The sequence below is a fragment of the Lipotes vexillifer genome, unplaced genomic scaffold (genome assembly GCF_000442215.2).
Source record: "Lipotes vexillifer unplaced genomic scaffold, Lipotes_vexillifer_v1.1 scaffold84, whole genome shotgun sequence".
NCBI lineage: Eukaryota > Metazoa > Chordata > Mammalia > Artiodactyla > Lipotidae > Lipotes > Lipotes vexillifer.
In genome coordinates, this window is record NW_006783414.1 from 581398 (window position 1) to 602623 (window position 21226).

Here is a 21226-nt window from a genome sequence, read left to right on the forward strand (position 1 = left end):
GCAAGACATAATTGCCCTTCAGCCTGGCAGGAATATATAAACTCAGGTGCCTATTTTATGATAAACATTGTATTGAACACTAAGAATGATATACTTTTGAAATGACTGAACTTGTAAATCACACCACTTGCTTAGACAAATGAAATTCCAAGCTCTTTCTCTTCTCCCACATAAAAACAACTGGAAACAAGGAGGCTCTGTTAATTGCAAGCTCCCAAACAGTTTTTGAAGAGAGAACTGTGGCAATAAGGCAATATACACACTCACTACCTTCCTTCACCATTGCCAAGTAAAGCCCGTTCTTGCCTTGACAGTTTTGCAGCCCATCTAAAATATCAGTATCTCCTCTGAGCCACTTCAATGTAAAATGGATCATCACTAAACATAGGTCATCTTACAGCTGACCCTTTTGATCTCACAACTGGGGATGTTTTCACATTGTAGTTTCTGCTACAATCCTCCCACGTGACTGGTCCATCCACTAAAAGTAACAGCATTGAGTAATAACACCATCTAGTTTTAAATGTCTGGATCTTGTTATAAGTTGAGCCCTCCTAAGCTTTGCATATTCTCCTTTCCTCAAATGCTGTGCCGCCTTCTCAAGAAACTCTAGGATCGTTGCTTGGAAACCTGTGTGTTGAACCAAAGCATAACACCCCTGTGGCTCGGCTTCCACTGTCCTGGACAAAACTCTTTCCTTCTCTGGAAGTCTAGATTACTTTCATATTTGACATCAATTTTAAATTCTCCTTTACAGAGTTGGGGTGGGGGTAGGTAGGTACAGCAAAGACAGTAGAGCATTCTGTCTCTTCCAGCACTTTCCATTGTCATGTCCCTTCTGGCTTTTAGAACAGCAGTTCTGAGACAGAGATTCTTTGTTTTTGTTTTTTAGGTCACTTTGTCCTGGGAGGGTTTGCCAATAGAAATTCTATAGACGATTAGTGCCCAGGGAACAAGCATTTTCTTTTTAACTCGCTTTACTTATACCTGAGGCTCTGGCCATGCTTCACAGCCACCCAGTGCCACCAACACAGATGCTCACACCTGCTGTGCTCTTTTTCCCCACTGCCCTCCCACAAACCACAGCATCAAAGACATGCCACTTCTATTCCTTCCCCTCTCCCTCTCCACCTGCCATTTCCTTCCTTATTCTCCTCTTCCAATGAAAGGGAACCACAAATGTTTGTTTCTTCTTTTCTTTTCCTTAAAAATTTTCCTTGACTCTGTCACACACCACCTCCAATTATGCCAAAGGAGATGGGGAGAGCCCCGAGTCACCATCTGGGTAGGCATTTCAGAAAACCGTTAAACTTATCCCTTGTGGTAGGGTCGTTTTGCACAGATGCTCCTGCTGCCTGGGGCACGCTATGTGGTCATGAGCACCACCGACAGTCCAAGTGACACTGGTTCGCCAGTTTCGTCCTGACAGTCAAAGCAGGCAACATTTCTGGGACTGCAAACCTGAAGGTGCCGAGGAGTCTCCGTCTGCTCCTTCAGCATGGAGGGGTGGAGGTCATGACTTGGGGGCAAGGTGTGGAAGGCCATGAACGCCAAAAAATGCCAGAGTCAAAGGTTCCAGAGCCCTCACAGCAACGACAGTCCCAGCTCCACTCACATCTTTAAGGAAGCTGAGACCTTTGCGAGAACCTGCCTGAATTATGGAAGACAGAGCTTTTTCTTCCATGGTCTGGACCCTGCATTCTCAGTGTGACTTTGACTCGGGGGGAGAAGAGGTGTTACAGTAGTTTGTGGCCCCTCCAAAGCTCAGCCTTACCCAACAAGATCTTATTCTTTAGTATTTACTTTTGCTCAGAGTTGAAATAAACAATTTACTTTTTTCTTCTTCAGGGGGGTGGTGATGAAAAAAGATATTAAGAAATCCTGGTGTAGGCACAGACCTTGCAAAATGAGGAACATCAACTAGTGGTCGAGTTCCCTTCCAGATGCTGGTACTTGGGTTGTGCTTTGAGGGAAGGGCATGAAGGGGTCCTACATCACTAGTTGGTCCCTTTGCTTGTCCCTGTACATTTCAGGTCACCCCAAATCCAACCCCTAAGAATACACTGCTCCTCAACATAAATGTGAACCAAGTTCCTATTTCTGCTTCACTTATGTGCCAAGGTCATGCTGAGTGGCCATTTTATTTACCAAAAAAAAAAAAAAGGAAAGCAAATACAATTGCAAAAATATGTACATTGTTGTAGAAAAGCAAAGTTCTATAAAAAGTAAAAAACAAAAACATCCCCCATTCCCTCCCAGGAATATTGACGCCTTAAGTCCTGAGATTTCCTTCTCCCACGTAGTTACCTGCTGGTATTGGCCTAGCAAGTTCCCCTGGGGTTTGGAGCAAGTTAAGGATGAACTCATGGTACCTCTGCTCCCTATCTGGCTGGAACGCCAGGCTTTACTTTATCATCCTTACAAGAAGCCCTACCTCAGGTTGACTAAATTTTGGTGTTGCACGTAAAGAAAACTCCTCAACTCTCACCCACCAAGAGGAACAGCAGCTGATATGTAAAACCTGTTTTACAAGCCTTTTATCAGTACTCTGGCTCCAAACAGTCCCCAGGGATAGGCTTATCCGTGAAGATACCCCAGGAAGCCCAGACAAGCCAAGAAGTTAAACAGGAATAAGAAAGTCTTCACAGCTATTGGGTGACTAATTCCATCTTTTCTGTGGCAGGATTTCCTCTTGAACTGTTTTTAATTGGCCTTATGATGTTGTCCCGAATGAGCTACAACATGGAAGGAAAAAAGGCATAGATGCTTTGGGGTTGTTCTAGAAAAGAGGCAACCCCAAAGAGTGTCCCATTTGTCTAAAAAGGAAGCCTGAAGTATGATGAGGATTGCCTCCAATATCTCTTCCTGTTTTAAATCACTTTTTATATGATGAAGAAACAAGAAAAACGGAGACTGCCTACTGGACCACGCACTTTGTCAGTGCGAGTATTGTAGCTTTCCGAGGTAGACTATTGTGTGGTATCTTCAGAAGATAAGGCCCTATACCCATGCGGGTTTAAGATGAGTGGTGCTTCCTTTGCCTTTTCAAAACAAACTCCAGATCAAAACCCAAAGCCCAGGGATTTCTCATATGTAGTTTTTCTTCTATTTTTTTTTCCAACACATTTTCACCTTGTAAACAAAGAGCATTCTATCTTGTATTTGAGTTTTGCCCCTTTCTCCCACATCTCTAGGGAACTATAAAGGAGTCTCAGTGAACGTCAAGAGAATTCCATTTTCACTGATGAAATAGAATTCCTGCCTTATAGTCTTGCTGGCAAATCATTAGGAAAAATAGTTTATTTACAGTATTTCTGCTTTTCCATACCAATTCTAATGAGAAGTCCATATGCTTAAATTCCCAGCCAGCAACTGCATCTCTCCCCTCCAACGTCCTCTCAATGGCTTATCGCAGAAGTTTTGAGCCAGTGTCTAAAATGTACACTATTTACAAATGAAGCGTCCAAACTCTGTATTTCCAACCATCCAGTCAGCAGGGGGACCCTTCTGAAGTGTTGTCATGTGCTGGGATTCAGAACTTGAACAAGTTGATAAAGTCCTGGGGTGAAAGTGAAACGGAGCAGCTCTCCGGGTTATTGGCTGTGCACGGGTGATCAGTGCCCTAGAAAGGAACATCGTGGTTAGGTGGGCATTCTCAGCAGCATCTCATTGGCTTGTAGCACCCTAAGTAAGGCATTGCCCAACCTCAAAACAACATTCCTCTGTCAAGAATGCCCTGTGTTATGGAAAAACTAAAGAGCTGCGTGTGTGTGTGTGTGTGTGTGTGTGTGTGTGTGTGTGTATGCACGCACCTGTGCACAGAGCGATGGGGGAGTTTGGGGGGGGCTTGCAGAAAAAAATAAACACGGGGGTGAAGGAAACGAAGGTCTTTGAAAGTTTCTCTCCCCAGGGGCTGAATCAGTTTTACCTTCACCTTCAGGCGACAACAGTGAAGAGCAGGAAAGCATTTGGCGACACAGTGCTAGTGCCATTGGCTCTTAGGGGGCTGGGCTGGGGATGTGTGGCAACGACCTCCAAGACATATACCTTCCAGGAAAGAATATGGCAGTGTCTGCAAAGCTGAAGGGTGTCTCCGTACTGCTCTTTCCGTGGGTAACAGCGCACAAGTTTAAAATACATCTTCTTCCAATCCAGCTGTCCTTTATCTGACAAAATTAATCGCTTGCGGATCTAAATATCAAACAAATAAAAGTAGTTCTGAAAAGTTTTGCTCCTGCCTCCTTTCCACCTTTTTCATCTATACCCTGGCAACAGCTAGGGAAAAAGTAGCAAAGATATAAAGAAGTATCTTCTGAGCTCTACCTAGAGAAGGAACCAATAGCTTTTAACCAGTCTTTAAAAGAAACAGGTGGCTGATGACGCCTGACTGGTGACCTGTACTAAATTGCATTTGGATGGTCTTGAAAGTTTAGGTGATCTCAATAAACCACTTCAATCTTTTCTTTGCTGTAGACTTGAGTGATTATTTCCAGGGAGATGCAGTGACTGCTTAGCACAATGGCTCTATTCTGTATCGAAATATTAGTGGTTTCTTGAACAGCACTTGTTGAGCTCACACTTCTATGTAAAGAAGTTGGAAAAAAAATCTGAGGCAGTGTGCGGAGGGGAAAGAGGCCTAGAGCTGGTGTCAGAAGGCCCAAATTCAAATCCAAGGCCAGTTTCCCCACCTAGAGAGTGCTCCACTAATTTGGATATGTCACTTAGCCACTTGTGGCCTTAGTCTCTCCATCTGTTTGAAGTGGGCATAATGATATCTACCCTTCCCTGGGTCATTAACACAAAATGAAATAACATCAGTAAAAGTCCATTAGCTGTAAAATCTCAAAAAAATGTAAGTTATTTTGTTAGAGAAAAGAAGGACTGGTGCCAATTTATGAATTTTTTTTGGAGCAAGTTGTAACGTGGGACTAGGTTAAGAATATAAGGTGGGTTTTTTTCCCCCTATTGAAACACATAAACAAAATCTCACAGATATTATTTAGAAACTCCCTGAACTGTTTTCTAGTCAAACCAGGGAGCCCTGGAGAGTGGGTTTGAGAAGGATGCCAAGGCAGCTTGAGGGGGGCGGGCAGAGAGGAAGAGAAGGAAGAACGGCCACTGGGCTGCACTGACCTGCCGCTCGGAGAAGTGGTACTGGCAGAGCTTCTTCCATAAGAGCCGGTCCTCGCTGAGCACGTGCAGGTCAGGGGCTGCCTGGCCCAGGCTGACCAGGTCTCGCCCGTCGCTCAGCCTTTGCATGATGTTCAGTTGTAAGCACAAAGGCAGGTCAGTGAAGGTGAGGCCTTTGAAGGCGGGCTGCGGGGAGAAGGGTTACGTTAAGTTGCAGGGCAGAGAGTAGCTATGCACCAGGTGACACCAAGGATGCAGCTGTCCCCTCATCCTCCAGCCTCAAGGCGGTTTATTGATCAGAGATCAAAGCAGCAGTTCTCTCTACTCTAAGTACAGACACAGGACCCATGACCGTGAGACCTGCAAAGAACAGCCTGGAGCGGCTCCAGCAGATGGTGCCAGAGGGATTTTCCTAAGTTGCACAAGGCTTTTTATTTTTGCGTGCATTATGAAATGATCACCACGATAAGTCTAGTAACCATGTGTCCCCATATAAAGTGATTACAGTTTTATTCTTTGTATTGTATATTACAGCCCCAGTGGCTCATTTATTTTATACCTGGAGGTCTGTACCTCTGAATCCCCTTCATCTATTTACACTTTTGCTCTGAAAGATTCCCCTAATAGCGCACGTTGGATTCCTGTGCTTCACTCAATTACAATATTCGCTACCTTCCCAAAGGACTCACTCCCCTGGACAGAGCACCTCCAGCCTCGGGTCTCACTGCCCGCCTCCTTGTGACCACTGATCTCCCCAAGTAGGGGAGATCCCCCAAACACGCTGCCCACAAGGCCCTCACTCTGCCCGGGCCTCTGCTTGTCCACATGTGTCTCTTCTTCACATCCAGTTCAAACTCACTTCCTCTGAAAGGCCTTTTCTGCTTTGGTGACTCCCTCAGGCCTTAGCCACTGCATCTTCCTAGAATTCCTAGGATCTCTTTCGGGTGCCTTTTGCAACAGCTTCCTTATTGTCATGTCACGTAACCCATCTGCAGAAGGAAGTTTGAATGGAACACTCCTGCTAGGATCTAAGCTCCACAGAGGCAGAAATTTGTGTGTTTTTTTGTTGCTGTGTCTAGAAGAGTCTAGAAGTGTGCTAGCATATAGTAGGCACTCAATAAATATTTGTGGAATGATGAAAGTCAAATAATTCAATAGGTACAAACAGCAACAACAGAAAGACTCTATACTGGTGTGTGTGTGTGTGTGTGTGTACACACGTGTATGCACGCTTTGGGAATGGCTGGTCAAGAACCTTTCAGCCTAAGATCCATCATCCACTGAGGCATCTCTATTCAAACCTAGGGCTGCACGGAACATTTTGATAACTATTGGTCTGTAGAGAACACACTGGCAGTTAATCATGAGCTTCTGCAGAAGTTGCTTTTACATATCCTTGAATTTATATTTAAGCCCTTTAATGTTTAAATTCTGATGAGCTCATGTTATTCCACCCAGACCCAGATCCTCGAAGGCAAGGTCTGGTATCCCTTGCAGACTAGCCCAGCACAAAACCCCTCTCCTGAGTACCTATTATGCCTGGCACCGGAGCTGCTGCAATGGGCGAGAGACCCAGAAATATAAGCAAGTCATTAGAGAACAAAGGTTAAATGCCATCAAGGATGTAAGCGCCAAGTGCTATGGGAACAATCTGTACAGAAGGTCCTCAGTAGTATTTGTTGCTATTTCTTGAACAGCAACTGGCTGCTGCCATCTGGATAAGAAGTCAGCTCAAATCGCTCGAGACCATGGTTCTTTGTCCTTCCCATGCTAGTCCTGGGTGAGCTCTTGAATTTGAACTACTGACATTTTTAGCTCAGTGTTCTATCACCTCTGGAGGTCACACAAAAAAACAAAATAAAACAGGATGAAGAAACCCTTCCTTAGCTGAGGGGAAAATATCCTGGGAATGAGTACTGAGTTCCCTCCTCGAAATTTTAGGGAACTAAACTCTGTACGAGGCACATCAAGGCTGGAACACACAGGATTCCAGGGGGACACACAGTCTCAGCAATTCCCTCCCGCATCTCCGCAGAGCAGGACAGACGTGCAGAGGGAAGGTGGGCAGTGGCAGGGCGGCTTGGGAAATTGGACGATGGAGAAGAATGGGAGGTGGCATGGGAGGGACACGGGATGGACGAGCAGCAGATCCGGATCCCAAGTGCCCTTGGGAAATCTGGGTCTCAGTTCCCCTGTGTCCAAAATGAACTGGCTTAGTAGAAGTCTCTGAAGATCCCTTCCAGCTCCAGCAATCTCAGACTTGGAGTAGCTTCAGTCTCCTAATTCGTCAGAAGTGTCTGTGACTTGACAATTTATATTGTTCAGGCTGCTGGGCTGAACTTTCAATTGTTTGCAAAATTCAGGACTTTGCTGGACTGCAGAAGGTCCTAGACCTATTTGTCATTTATCATCTGCTGCTGATCGTATGAGCCAATAAAACTGCCATGAGATTTTCTTTTTGTTTCCAGCACTTCAAAGCATCTACTTTTTTGGTTAAAACTCCCAGGCCAATTATTACATGAACTCCTATTAAAGTCCACTTGGCAGAATTCACTCTCAGATTTTCAAACCTGAACTTTTCCAAAATCCTTGCCCAGACCCCATGCTGAGTCCTTACTCCTGATAAATGATTAACTGCTTGCATGCCTTCTTCTATTTGAATATAAACATATAACAGAAAAAGTAGTCGTGCTCCCCCTATCGTTTTGCTGAAAATCTTTTTATATTCATCCTGCCCACCCCCCCATGCTTCCAGACTCTCTCTGCCTTGTTCACAGGACACTATGATTCTATTTGCTTTTTTTCCCCTACAAGCCAGTTCTCTTAGTATTTTCCCCCCTTCATTCTTTATTATATAAATTATTTTTGCTAATAAAAATTGGCTCCATAGAATTAGATAGGAAATTTTGAAGGAAAACAAGATTGTCTGCTGGGAAAATACTGATAGAACTTTGGCAAATAGAAAGCAATTACTGTAAATCTCACCTTAACATTTTCACGTAATAACATACTTCTCTTTGGTCCAAACTGTTAAAAAGTAAGTTTTAAAATACAGTCCAGACTGAAGTAATTAAGTTCCTTCTCTCTCTCTCAATCTTTCCTTCCAGCACGGCTCTCAAAATATTGTAGCTCAGAGCCAAGGAGGGCTGGGAAGGAGGGCATGAGGGAGTAGAGTGTCATGGGTAAAAGTATAGCCTCTGCAGACAGGCCTGGGTTCAACCCACATCTTATTGGTGGGGAGCGCCCGGCCAGATTGTTCTTAACCACTCAGTGTGATTTTTCTCATGAGACAATGCCTGGAAGTACTGAGCACAGTGGCCAGTAAATATTAGCTATTATGATGACTCCTACTTAACAATTAGTCACTAGATGTGTTAATGAATACATTAGAGGACTTAGAAGAGTGTCTGCCACAGAGTGAGCCCTTCATAATAATAACAGCTGACGCATTTACAATACTTACTATGTGTCAGGCACTGTTCTAAGTGCTTTCTATATATTACCTGATTAAATCTCACACCAGGGCCTTGAGATAGGCACGACTGCCCCCATTTTCCAAATGAGGAAATTGAGGCACAGAGAATTCGAATCACTAGTCCCAGATCCTGCAGTTGGTCAGTTTTCATGCTCATCTGTAAATACAGGGCAATATTTTCCAACTGTACTCCTCTGCACATTGAACAAGTTCTAAGGTAGGTGGTGGGAGGAGTGTCCCCTTCAATCATTTATTTATTCAACTAAAACTTATTGACTGCCATCTGCTCTGGTCCAGGGACAAGGAATAGAGCAGGGAACAAGTTATGGTGATGCCCTTTCTTTGTGGAGTTTATAAGCCAGTGCAGGAGACAGGAAAGTGAATATACATATGAGATGATTTCAGATCATAATAGCGGCTCTGAAGAAGGTAGGATGATAGTGGCTTCAGTAGATTGGATGGTCAGGGAGGGAGGTGGCTTAAAAACCCCGAGGCAGGCCCAAGCTTAGAGTGTGCAGAGAATAGCTTGGCCTGGCTGGGGTGCCGTGAGCAGAGGGGAGGGTGAGATGAACTTCAGCGTTTGATCTGTCCTGCATAGGATTTCATTAGATTTAAAAGGTTTGCAAAAGGCTGGGTCATTGAATAAATAGTTGGAAGAAAGCTAGATTGAAAAAAAGTTTGGAAACCACTGATGTTAAAAGCTTTGCCGTTTTAGGAATAAGAAGCCCAGGGTTCTGGCCTCAGCTCTGGCCCCTATTGCTGTGTCACTTGGGGAGAGTCACTGGGCTTCTCTGATCCCCCTTGACCCTCACTCCACGAAGAGTTATAGCAACTACAATGGGTACCTCCCAAGAGAGTTTGTAGATCAATAGAGGGGGGCTTTGGGGAAGTAAGCCCATGGAAGTGCAAGGTATGTGGGCAGATGTGGCCAAGCGGGGGCTCCTGTGAGGTGGACAGAGAGAACAGAGGCAAGTTCTGGGCAAGTGTGACCATCTAAATGGGTGTTCCAAGTTGCTGGAGGGAAGATGCCCTTGGGACTAATGGGACTTGCTCATTTATATCGCTGGTTGGGTGTCACTGGGGTGTGTGTGTGTGTGTGTGTGTGTGTGTGTGTGTGTGTGTGTGTGTGTGTGTGTGTGTGTGTGTGCTGTAGCCTAAGTGACTCTAAGGAAACCACAGAACTCTGAGACTTCCAATTATTCGCTGTTTCAGAGTTAAGAAAAAAAACAACTAAGGCACAGAGAGGTTATTAACAGTAAAGTCAAGGACACTGCATTTTGCAAACTTCATAGAGTGAAATATTTAAAAGAGGTCAAAGAAGTTTTTTCATGTTTCTTTCTCGAGAGACGGGGCAGACCCAAACTTTATCAGCCTGGGTCCCGGAACCACTTAAAACAGCCATGGTCAGTGATTAGATAAGACAGCCAAGTGCTACGTGAGCCGCCTAAGTGTGTGTGTCCATTAGGGAGCCTTGAGCGATTACGCCAGCGTCTTTCTCACATTTTTTCTGTGCCTTAGTCCTCTTGCTCACTCTTAAGAGGCCAAGAGCTGGGGGCAACTTACGTTTTAAAAGCCGAAAGAAACTACTGGTAGGAGGTTTAGCTGGTAACGTGTGTTTTTTTTTGGTTTGTTTGTTTGCTTTGAGTGAGAATTGCTCATGTCTTTTCCTACCTGTATGTTTACAGCCTTTACTCAAAGCTATTCAGTATGTCCATGTGGTCAAGCAGAGGCCCGGGCAGAGTGAGGGCCTTGTGGGCAGCGTGTTTGGGGGAATCTCCCCTACTTGGGGAGATCAGTGGTCACAAGGAGGCGGGCAGTGAGACCCGAGGCTGGAGGTGCTCATGTCTTTTCCTACCTGTATGTTTACAGCCTTTACTCAAAGCCTTCCTTTATCATAACTAGTAATAATTGGAACTAGAGTTTTAAAAGCCTGGTGCCAGTTCTCCAAGCCACTGCCATCACAGCGCTGTTGTATACAAGGCAGCATCCTAACGACACAAACAAACTCGTACTTTAAGAGGAAATGGGCAGAGATCTCCAGATCCCACTAGAGATTTCAGTGAAATAGCCGACATCGGCCCCAAGGTCAAGTTTCTAGCTTTCCCAGCACGTTTCCATTGGCTGTCGTCGTTCATATACTCTGATCCTGCGCTGCCAGGTTCTTCTCCGCACCCCACCTTTATCGGAAGGTCCCCCAGCCCACCCTCAGCACCCAGTGGAAAGCATCCAATCAGAACTGTCCAGACTCTTCCATCACCAGAGAGGATTTAAAGTCCTCGCGAGGCTGCCCAGCATCCCAGCAGAGGAACCAACTGCAGCCGTTCCTGCTGGGAGGAGGCTGGGGTGCTCCAGCTTACCCTGGTGATTTGGATGTTGTTCAGCTGCTGTTGCCAGTGTAGAATTGTCTCCATTCGATACACCCACATGTTAATGTTCCCGACCAGCACAGACTTGCCGACTCTTTGGACCAGTGTACATAAGGACGTGTAGAGGGTCTGGAGTAGTTCCCTTATTAGTCTAATGTTTTGTTGGTCTTCCAGGACTTGAGTGGGGAAGAAAAAAAGTAGTTAACGTTTATGAGACTAGAACACTCCATAGTTCACAAGTGGTTCTTTCTTCTCTCCTCTGCTCGTGTTACCTGGGTGCACCCACTGGGGATATGGTTTTCTTTCTCACTGGTGTTTATTCTACACTTGGCCAAGCTTCTGCACTCGAGGTTATTGGGTAGAGTTTCCATTATCTAGGTCCCTCTTTGTTCTCTTCTCCCCGTTTTCTACAAAGGCTCTTTCTCTTTTCATTGTCCTACCAGCACCAATAGCTCACCTGATCTGAAAGCAGCTTCTTTTGCCCAGGAGTGATGTCTCTTTTAGATGATCAGTGGCAGAAGCACAGGTCTGGGGGTCAGGAGCTTGGATTCTCATCCAGTCTGGCTGACTCTTTGTGTGATTATGGATAAATCACTCTTTCTCCCGTATACACAATGAGTCAGTTGAGCCAGAGACGTAAAGTTCTTTCTAGCTCAGAGAGTCTGTGGATCTATTCTGCCTTGTACACAGCTCAATTTTCTAGGAATTTGGAATCTAGGGGTTCAGTAGCCAAGGTTGGGACACGTGCCTACACCAAGAAGCTTGAGAGGCTTAGAGCAGGACAAATGGATGATCCCAGCACAAGGACAGGAGGGTGATGGTCTCACCCTTTGTCATGAGCATGAATGGCCCTCCTTTCTAAACTGGAATCCAGCACCCCTGAAATGCATCTGAAGTCATTCATTTCCATCTGCTTACATTCCCTTAAATCGAATGACATGTCCACTGCATTGGAAAATCTATCTGCCCGACCCCAGGCCTATAAAAAGGGGTGAGAGAGTGAGAGAGAGAGCTCACCTTTCAGTACCACTTTTTCCAAAATGTTCATGAAGTTCTTTTGGGCAATGCCACTCAGGGATGTGAGCTGTGACTTTGCTATCAGTTCCAACAGCTGTGGATAAAAATAGAAGTTGCCAGGCTTAGACTACAGAGATATTTTTCTCCTCTAATCTTCACTTTTGAGTCACATGACACGTAGATACAGACTGACGGGGAGAGATAAATGGCAGGCAGGGCCACAATGCAATAAAAAGCAGATGCTCTGAGTAAAAGACAAATGGGGGTAATTCAAAACCTAGGCATCAGGCTGAATATTTAATTGCTTTTTTTCTTTTAAATATAAAGAGGTTGGCTTCAGCCAGGGCTAATTCATTCTACTTGTCCTACTTCAGCAAGTGAAGCTGAGGTTCTCCAAAGGGAACAAAACCTCCTGTGACCTGTGATGCTGGAGTTGTACATTATCACTCCCAGCGGGAATTCTTATACCCCTACTTGAACTTCTCCCCACTGGCTGGGACTGCTCTCAAGGCACCTAAAAGCTCAAGTTCAGTAACGATGGGCACTTTCCAAGGAAGTGGCAATTCTTATCCAGATAGCTCCTGCTTATGTAGCATTCAGTAAAAATGTCTGTTAATTAGAATCTTTCACTGCGCTTAACTTTCTGTAGAAAGAACCCAATAACAGGAAGAAAGAGACATTCAGGGACGTACAGTGTATACTCATATTTCTACTCAGAGGCTAGGAACCTTGTAGCTCTTAGACTTATGTGCAAGTTTTGCTTTGACCACTTATTAGCTCTGTGACTCTGGGTAAATTCCTGAATTTCTTGGTGCCTCAGTTTCTTCATCTCTACTTGTAATACTTAGAGTCTCCAAGATTGGTGACAGCGTTAAATGAGGGAATGCACATAAAGCTCTTAGCACAGTGCCTGGCATAAAATAGGTAGAAAATAAAGGCTGGTTGGTTTACTGAAGGAATATGTCCCATTCCCACCACCCATGTTATCACCAAACAAGAAGAAATAAAGATAATAATTTAAGTTGGTGTACCCTTAGCATAATCTTTCTTCCCTTCAAAAGCAAAATTCTTTATAAATGTGGCAGGATTTTTAAAAAAACAAAGATTCTATTATTGAAAAAATGAAACTTTATAGACTGGAATGGGCTCTTAGAGATCATGTGGTTCTACCCAGTTAACAGATGAGCAAAGTGAGGCTCAAGAAACTAAACTTTACCAACTATGCCACAAGGAGTGAGAGGGCTCAGCGGGATCCTTCTTAACACACTTCATGCTTTCACAGAGTTATCGAACAAAAGAGGTTGATATAAAGTGAAAATAATTAATTGCACCAGAACCCACCAGGCTAAGTAAACTCACTAGCCTTAGAGCCAGTAAACTAGATTTAGAGACCCAGACCTCCCTTTATGTTAAAGCTTCTATCTCTGCTCCTAGGAAACCTTCCAAGGGACTTTCATCTCCTGGCCAGGTCCCAGCCCAACTTCACTTCAGGTCAGTAAACACCAAGTATGACACTGCTGGGTGCTGGAATCAAGGCTGAGGGAACTAGCAAAGTGACATTTTAAAAATTGGGCTGCGGAGAAGAACTGAAACTTTTGGATCAAAGCCCCAGGCAATTCAAAGAACCTCTGCTTCCAAGGCATTTGTTTAAAAATTTTGTCCCCATGGAGCCCCTTAGGAGCCTGTCAAACCACGGACAGACTTTTAATTTCCTGAACATAATTTTACTCTAAGTTAAAAAAAAAAAAGACCCCAAATCTTTTCCTGCCTGGCTTATGTATGTCTCTCACACGCAGGGAGAGATGCTGTCATCAGGCTGGGGGAAGGTGGCAAAGAAAGACTGAGGCTGGTTTTTAAGATTAGTACTGGTGATCCAAGGCTGGACGTCAGGAACTGACCAAATGCCCACAAAGAGAGGCAAGAAGTCAAAACATCAGCAGAGGCCACGTCCACAGGCGGTGACCAGATGGGTTGTTCTCTGCCTTTCCAGTTCAGCTCTGTCACCAACCAGCGCGTGACAGTCAAGAGAGGAGTGAAAAATGGCACAAAGGGACTGGCCAAACTGTTCACTTATCTCCTTGACCAACAACAAGATTCAGAAGGCCAAGCCCAGGGTCTATTAATACCCTGAGCCTCACATGACCAGCACAAAGCAAGATGAAAGAAAACAAAAGTCTTGAGTCGGCTCTGGGAAGGGTAGTGACTCATCATTGGGTGGGAGGAGGGCAGGCAGAGCTCTGCCTGAAATCCATCCAAAACCCCCATTTCATGTGACTACCATCTCACGAGGGCGTCCGTTTCAATCTTGTCTAACAATGCACCAATCACAAGGACACAAAAATTCTCAAGGCTGTGACTATGCATTTGAGGGGAAACAAAAAAGCCCTTTGGTCTGACTGAGATGATCTTTGACTAAGGAAGAGAAAGTTACAGAAGCAAAAATCGATCAACTGTCAGAATGACATGTCAACCACCTTCTGTTTATGCCGGTGTCAAGGGAAAGTCCTTCTTTTCACTGTCTGGCAGCCTTGGGGTCAGGAGAGAGAACCCCAGAATAGGAAGAGACCTGGATGCTCTAGCTGGGTGACCTTTACAGTTGTCATTCACTTAGCAAGTATTTTCTGCATGCCCATTCTATCCTAGTGTTGTGGTAGGTGATGCAGATAAAGACACATGATCCCTAGACTCATGGAGTTTACCATCTATTCTGTGGTGTAAGTCATTTAACCTCCCAGAACCCCAGTTTCTTCATTTCTAAAGTGGAAGTAAAAAAAGACTACCTACTTCACAGGGTTGTTATGAGAAGTAACTGAGATCAGTATGTAAAAACCCACTGTAAATACCAAATACAAGGCATTATTATTATAAGGTATTATTTCTTCCCCTTCCAAACCACATTCTTTTAGTGAAGTTTAAAGTGGATATCAAGGGTGATCTTTTCTGTAAAGCTTTTTCTGTAAAGGGCTAGATAGTAAATATTTTAACCTTTGGAGGTCATAAGGTCTCTGTTGCAACTAATTAACTCAGCAACTGTAGTACAAAAGCAGCCTTGGACAGTATGTAAATGAATAAGTGTGGCTGTGTTCCAATAAAACTTTATTTACAAAAACAGGCATGGGGGGCAGATTTGGCCCTTGGGCCATAATTTGTCAATTTCTGATAGAGAGAGTGTGTGTGTGTGTGTGTGTGTGTGTGTGTGTGTGTGTGTGTGATAGGGTTCAAGAGTGAGGGCTCCAGAGCCAAACTGCCTGCCTCAGTTTCCCCATCGGTAAACCATACATAATAATAGTACCTACTTTAGAGTTGCTGTGAAGATTAAATGCATTCATAAAGCACTCAGAACAGTGCCTGATAGCAAGAATATACTGAATAAATTATTATCATTCATTTTTATCATAGTACAGAGACTATTACCAGGTAGAAGTACTGCCAGGGAAGGCATAGTGAATAGTAGGGTAAAGTACAGCTGGTTTAGAGACCTTTAGAATCCCTGTATTTCAATTTTATGAATTGTCAACCAAATGCTTAAATGCTTGCAAATTTCCATATTCCTCTCTGTCATTTTTATTATGTTTCTGATATATTTAGTAGCTCCCTGTCTGTTGATAAAAGTTAATGTTGATACATTCTGTGGCTTACATAGTTGCATCTACCATGAAGTCTTATTTTGCTAGCAATAATGGGTGTTTACTACATGCTACGCATTTTACATGTGTCATCTTGTTTAATCTTCAGAGGCAACCCACTGAAGTGGGTTCTCTCCACTAGTCAAAAGAGGATTTTGTGGCTCAGAGAAGTTAAGCAACTCACCTGAAGACATATAGCAGTAGCAAGTGGTGGAGCCAGGACTTGGACACAGATATGTCTAATGGAGAACATGTATTTTGATAGTTTAAGGACTTCAGTTTGTCAAGGCCAATCAAATTTGCATCTAGGTTGAAACTTTAAAAATAGTAGCAGTACCATGTAGTGTTATGTTCTAGGAAAGAGTCTGGAAATCTTATATCAGTATTACACTGGGACCGGTAATCAGCTTTTCACATTAAGGGAGAAATAATACCCAGAAAGGGTTAATAACGGATTTAGGATGAGGCAATTGCTTTGGGTGAATCATTTAGGTCTACTTTCCACATCACAATAACTCTACGGACCCAGAACCAGTATTGTGTGGAGCTAGTGGTAAAGAAGACAGAATTCATTAATTTTAATTCTGTGTCAAGAGAGCTGTGTGCCTAGGGGGAGTAGGGCTGTATCTAGCAATTTATTTACCAAGATGACTTAGCCAGTTGGATTCTTTGCCTCTAGCCACACGAGAAAAAGCAGAGGAAAACGGATTGTTTGAAAATGGCTGTTTTCTGCTGGGCAAATTTTAGCCCAGGTGCCAGTAATTTGTGGCTGTGTTTAAGGAGAGGCGGGCTGGGGGACTGGGCTAGGGGTTGGAGAAGAGGGTTCTCAGCTCCTCCTGAATTCCAGGCTATCATTACCGGGGGGGCCGCCTGGGGATCCAGCACGACCCGATCCACAGTGACTAGCTGTGCAGTAACAGGACCGGTTCTGGGCCACGGGAGGAAGGGCTGGTGGTTGCCGCATGCTGAAACCACATCCTGCCCTTCAGCTTTGGCTCGTGCTAGTCTTAGACATACTGAGTAGAAGAAAAGTCTCGTTGCAAGCAATATCCTATAGTCAGTCTCGGAGGGATATCAGCCTCAGCTTGAAGTGGTGCGTGGAAGATGAATGGGGAGAGGAGATTGCCCTCGAATCTCACTTTGCCCACAGAAAATGCGCGTTTCGTGTCATCTCTTCCCTTCGGTTCATCAGAGCATTCAGACGTTTAAAAATAAATTAGCTCACATCACTTCTCTGCTTGAAACCCTCAAATGGCTTCGCTTTGCCCCTAGAAAAAAAATCCGGACTCCTTACCATAACTGGCAAGGTCCTCCCTGAACTCGTCTTCGCCCCTTGTCCAGCTTCATTTTGCCCAGTGCCTCCCTAGCTCGCTCTGCTCTGTCCACACGGCCCGCCTTTGGTTCCCTGAGCAGGCTCAGCTCATTCCCACCTCCCAGCCTTGGTCCTGCCATGTCTTCACATGCCAGCTGCATCCCACCCCTCAGGTCTCAGTTCAAGCGTCACCTGTTCAGAGCTCAGAGAGCCCTTTGCAGACCATCCTAGATCTTACTATGGTTTCAGTGTTCTTCACTGTTTCATTTATACATGTCTGAAATGATCTTGTTTACTTGCTTGCTGACTGTCTAATTGGGATAGAAACCTCAAGACAGAAGGGGTGGGCTTCCCTGGTGGCGCAGTGGTTGAGAGTCTGCCTGCCGATGCAGGGGACACGGGTTCGTGACCCGGTCCGGGAAGATCCCACATGCCGCGGAGCGGCTGGGCCCGTGAGCCATGGCCGCTGAGCCTGCGCGTCCGGAGCTTGTGCTCCACAACGGGAGAGGCCACGACAGTGAGAGGCCCGCATACCGCAAAAAAAAAAAAAAAAAAGACAGAAGGGGTTATCTTGTTTACCCCTCTACTGCAACCTGGTACACGGCAGGCACTTAACAAATACATATATTTATATCTATCTATATATGTAGATATATATACACACATACACACATATATTTAAAGAGATTTAAAGGGACACTAAGCAACTGGGGCTTCAGAAGCATCAATAAAAACAGCAGCTACTCTCCCTGTTAGTTCAAGGTTACCCATGCAGCTGTTGCCCAAGCATACTCTATCTTGCATAGAATATTGTTAAGAGTGTAACTTATCCCTAATTCTTCTATCTCCTATGACAGTGAGCTCTGCAGTTTAGGGTTTATGTCTGATTAGGAAACAAGCCGTAGGATTTTCAAAGGTAGAAAAAAACTTCAAGAAGCCCCTGCCATTTCTCACATGCTCAGTACGCCAGCTGGGTGCCCATAGGAAAATTATGTCTTTTGCAATAAACCTTTGGTTACATCAGGCGGTGCTTCTGCCTGCATTGAGTGCCAGGTACTTCCAAGACCCTTATTTACTCAATGGATAACACAGATTAAAACCTGGAAAGTTTTGTCCTGACTTTGAGCCTGAACACTGACAGGTTGGAAGAGGGAACATTTCTGCTACATTAATAACCTCCAGGCGTGTCAAGATTGGGTAAATATTATTTGCAAGTGAAACACCCCTCTAACTGAGGGCCAAGTTTACACAAATTAATTGTATTCTTAGCCGAGAACAACTTGCCTCTCTGTCTTCCATCCATCCCAGAAAATTCTGAACTTAGAATGATGCCCTATTCCCTGTTGCATTGATCTGAGCAGGTCTGTCTGCCTCAATGAAGCTGCTTACATTGGGCTCCCTGTCTGCTGTAGCGTCCTTACCCCCACCCTACGCTTCTACAAGGTTGGATGTCACATTGCCCTTGGCCCCTGGCCCGCCATCACTCCCCTCCACTTCTGTTCTTTCCAGCTGCAGGTTTCTGCTCATGCCATTTGTCCCTGCAAAGCCTTCTACCTGCCTCTCCACCTGGCCAAATCCTGGCCATCCTTCAAGGAAGGAGAATCTCAGGTTCTACCTCTTCCAAGAAGCTGCCTCCAGTGCTTCTTCCGTTCTCCTAGACAGGACCAAACCCAATTTGCTACTGCAGTACCTTGCACCTTGTCTCCCAGAGTAGCCCAGAAACTCCTGACCAGCAGAGGCCAGCCAGGTCTTAGTTGATTCTCAAGTGACTGTGGCAACACTAGGTATATGGTATGGACTTAATATAGAAAACACCTGCTTAGGGATTTGAAAACACTCACCTGAAGCAATATTGATGTATGGGGACCTAGCAGAGGATGTTGTCACCTCCTTGCCTTTGGAAAGCCCTTCTTTTAGAAGACTCGAGGGGCCTTCGGATCCTAGCTCACAGATACTTAAACCTCTGTCTCACCCTCAACCAGAGCAACTTAGAGCAATGTCACATGCTCTCAGGAACATCCCTCCTTGGATGGGAAAAAAGTCTGCTGAATTGGCAGTTAACACGCAGCTCACCTATCCAATTTAGCCTATCCCCTGTATAATAAGCACCTGACTTAGCCTAGAAACTAGCTAGAATTTTAGTATAAAATATATTTCTGGGCTCATGGTGGGATATATTTAAATTCTGAATCCTCAAGAAAAAATTTTATACAAAATGGGCACATTTTTGATCTTCTGGTCTCCAAAGTCAGATGGGAAAGAAAATCAGGTAGAAAAGTCATAAAATAATCAATCTCTATATTTTATTTCATCTTTAATTTCTATTTTCATATATTTTCTAATTCCTGTAATTAGAACCCTAAAGATGACAATAGTTACAGCAACAACTGATGCTCACCATATACCAGGCACTGTCTAAAAGCATTTCATGTGTTTAAACTCAGTTTTTTTTGTTTTTTTTTTTTTTTTTGCGGTACGCAGGCCTCTCACTGCTGCGGCCTCTCCCGGTGCGGAGCACAGGCTCCGGACTCGCAGGCTCAGCGGCCATGGCTCACGGGCCCAGCCGCTCCGCGGCATGTGGGATCCTCCTGGACCGGGGCACGAACCCGTGTCCCCTGCATCGGCAGGCGGACTCCCAACCACTGCACCACCAGGGAAGCCCTAAACTCAGTTTAATTCTATAGCAACACGATGGGGTAGGTACCATTATTAGCACCTTTTATAGGCATATGATTTACAAATGAATTTATGAATATACATAAATTGAGAATACATGCTTAAATTATTAATGTACTGTCAGGTGTCCATGGTCGAAAATACCACTATTCTGGTCTCTCAGGCTTCCTCCGTTTTTTTGGGTGCCCCCTACTTCTGCATGCACTCCCCCAATCCTGTGGTCGTACCCTCAAGGTCTGTGAGTGTCCCCCACTTCTGTGGGCACCCAGAAATTGCAGGATCTGCTGCTTGCCTAAAGGCTTAGTGTGACTGAGAAGGCTCGGAATTCCAAGAGCTGCAGTGTTTCTTCGGTAAAATCATTAGCAGCCTAATCAGCATTCATTTTAAGGACCTGCTCAGGGTCCTCACTGTTAATACCCCACAGTGAATTCTCACAATTCCCAGCCATTTCTGCCAATCACTTTCAAATGGGCTTGCGCCCTGTTCTTTTGATTTTGTTGCCATTAGAATGGCTGGCCGCCTTCCCTCCCCCGCAGCTTCTTTGTCTCAATGGAAAAAGATACCCACCAGTTTTGAGACGGAGATGGCAGGGGCCGCCTTCCATCAGAGGAAGGCTGTGCAGCACCAAATTAATCCAAGGTCACTGCAGCAGAGGGACCTGGTTGAAGGGGCCAGGCTGCCCATACACATCACAACCCACCAGGGGCTTGGCAACAGCACGCCCTTAATTTAAGGCATTGGGTTTGAATTTGAGTCATCGTGCCATATTTCAGCCTTTCATTTGCCAAACCACCAGTCAACTTAAACTAAAACATGTTTTTGGAAAAGACTTTTAGGGGTGGTAGGAATGCAGTAACTTGCTGGAAACATTCAAATGGACTTAGGGTGGTAATGCAGAAAAAAATAAAAATGTGCACTACTGGTTTAGGTTGTGGATGTTCTTCTTTGCTGCAGAGGGACAGAGAGTGAGGTTGCAAACTTCTGTTTGTCCTTCCTGATCTGATGCACACAGGGGTCACTTCATTCAGGTCAGGAAACCGCTCTTCAAGGTTCTTCCTGGTCTGAAGACAGCATCTACAGTTACCGTGTACTTGGCCACATTCTCATCCCATAGAGAGAGCTGGGAGGACCAGATCAAAGAGCATTCTGGCACTAAAGAGTTAAAGCCCTCTCTTGCACTTGTGCCTCGGGTGTGTCTTGTTTAAAAACTCATTATGCAAACTATAACATTTGGGCTTCCAAGTAGTTTCTGAGCTGGTTCATAAACTTGAAAACACACTGGGATCACCTGGTGGATAAATTTAAGTAGCAGTGCCTGGGTACCACCTTCAACTAATGAACTCGGTTGCTCTAGAGGTGGGCTTCCTTAGAGGAGTAAGCTTCACAGGTGATTCTAATGTGCAGATGTGATTCTGATGTGTTTACTGGAGACCCACTCTCTCCGCTGGCCTCTCTGTGCCCTGGGTGGGTTAGTCAGTACTTGCTTTCTTGTGGTTACGGTTCTAACCCCACCACTGGCCCAGCCCCTGGAATCCTCGCTGGCTCCCCAGGGGACTTTCCAAAATGTGCTGGTCTTGAGGCAGGTGTAAACCCATTTTTTAAAAATGGCCTTTCATAAGTTACT

At 44.8% G+C, this 21226-nt stretch overlaps 1 protein-coding gene across 2 annotated transcripts in view; it reads right to left on the bottom strand.

Annotated features, from left to right (window-relative positions):
- Positions 1 to 3117: 3117 nt before the first annotated feature.
- The window catches only part of FBXO32 (F-box protein 32), a 29457-nt gene continuing 11348 nt past the window's right edge, over positions 3118 to 21226 (bottom strand). Inside the window, exons 5-9 of one of the 2 annotated variants that reach the window (XM_007456040.1) lie at positions 11989 to 12082; positions 10963 to 11147; positions 5134 to 5316; positions 4048 to 4191; positions 3118 to 3622 (exon numbers count right to left, since the gene is read on the bottom strand). In XM_007456040.1, the coding sequence (XP_007456102.1) occupies positions 3533 to 3622; positions 4048 to 4191; positions 5134 to 5316; positions 10963 to 11147; positions 11989 to 12082 (696 nt within the window). In that variant the 3' untranslated portion in view covers positions 3118 to 3532. The remainder of the gene's footprint in view (positions 3623 to 4047; positions 4192 to 5133; positions 5317 to 10962; positions 11148 to 11988; positions 12083 to 21226) is intronic. The other variant, XM_007456041.1, reaches the window with a different exon arrangement.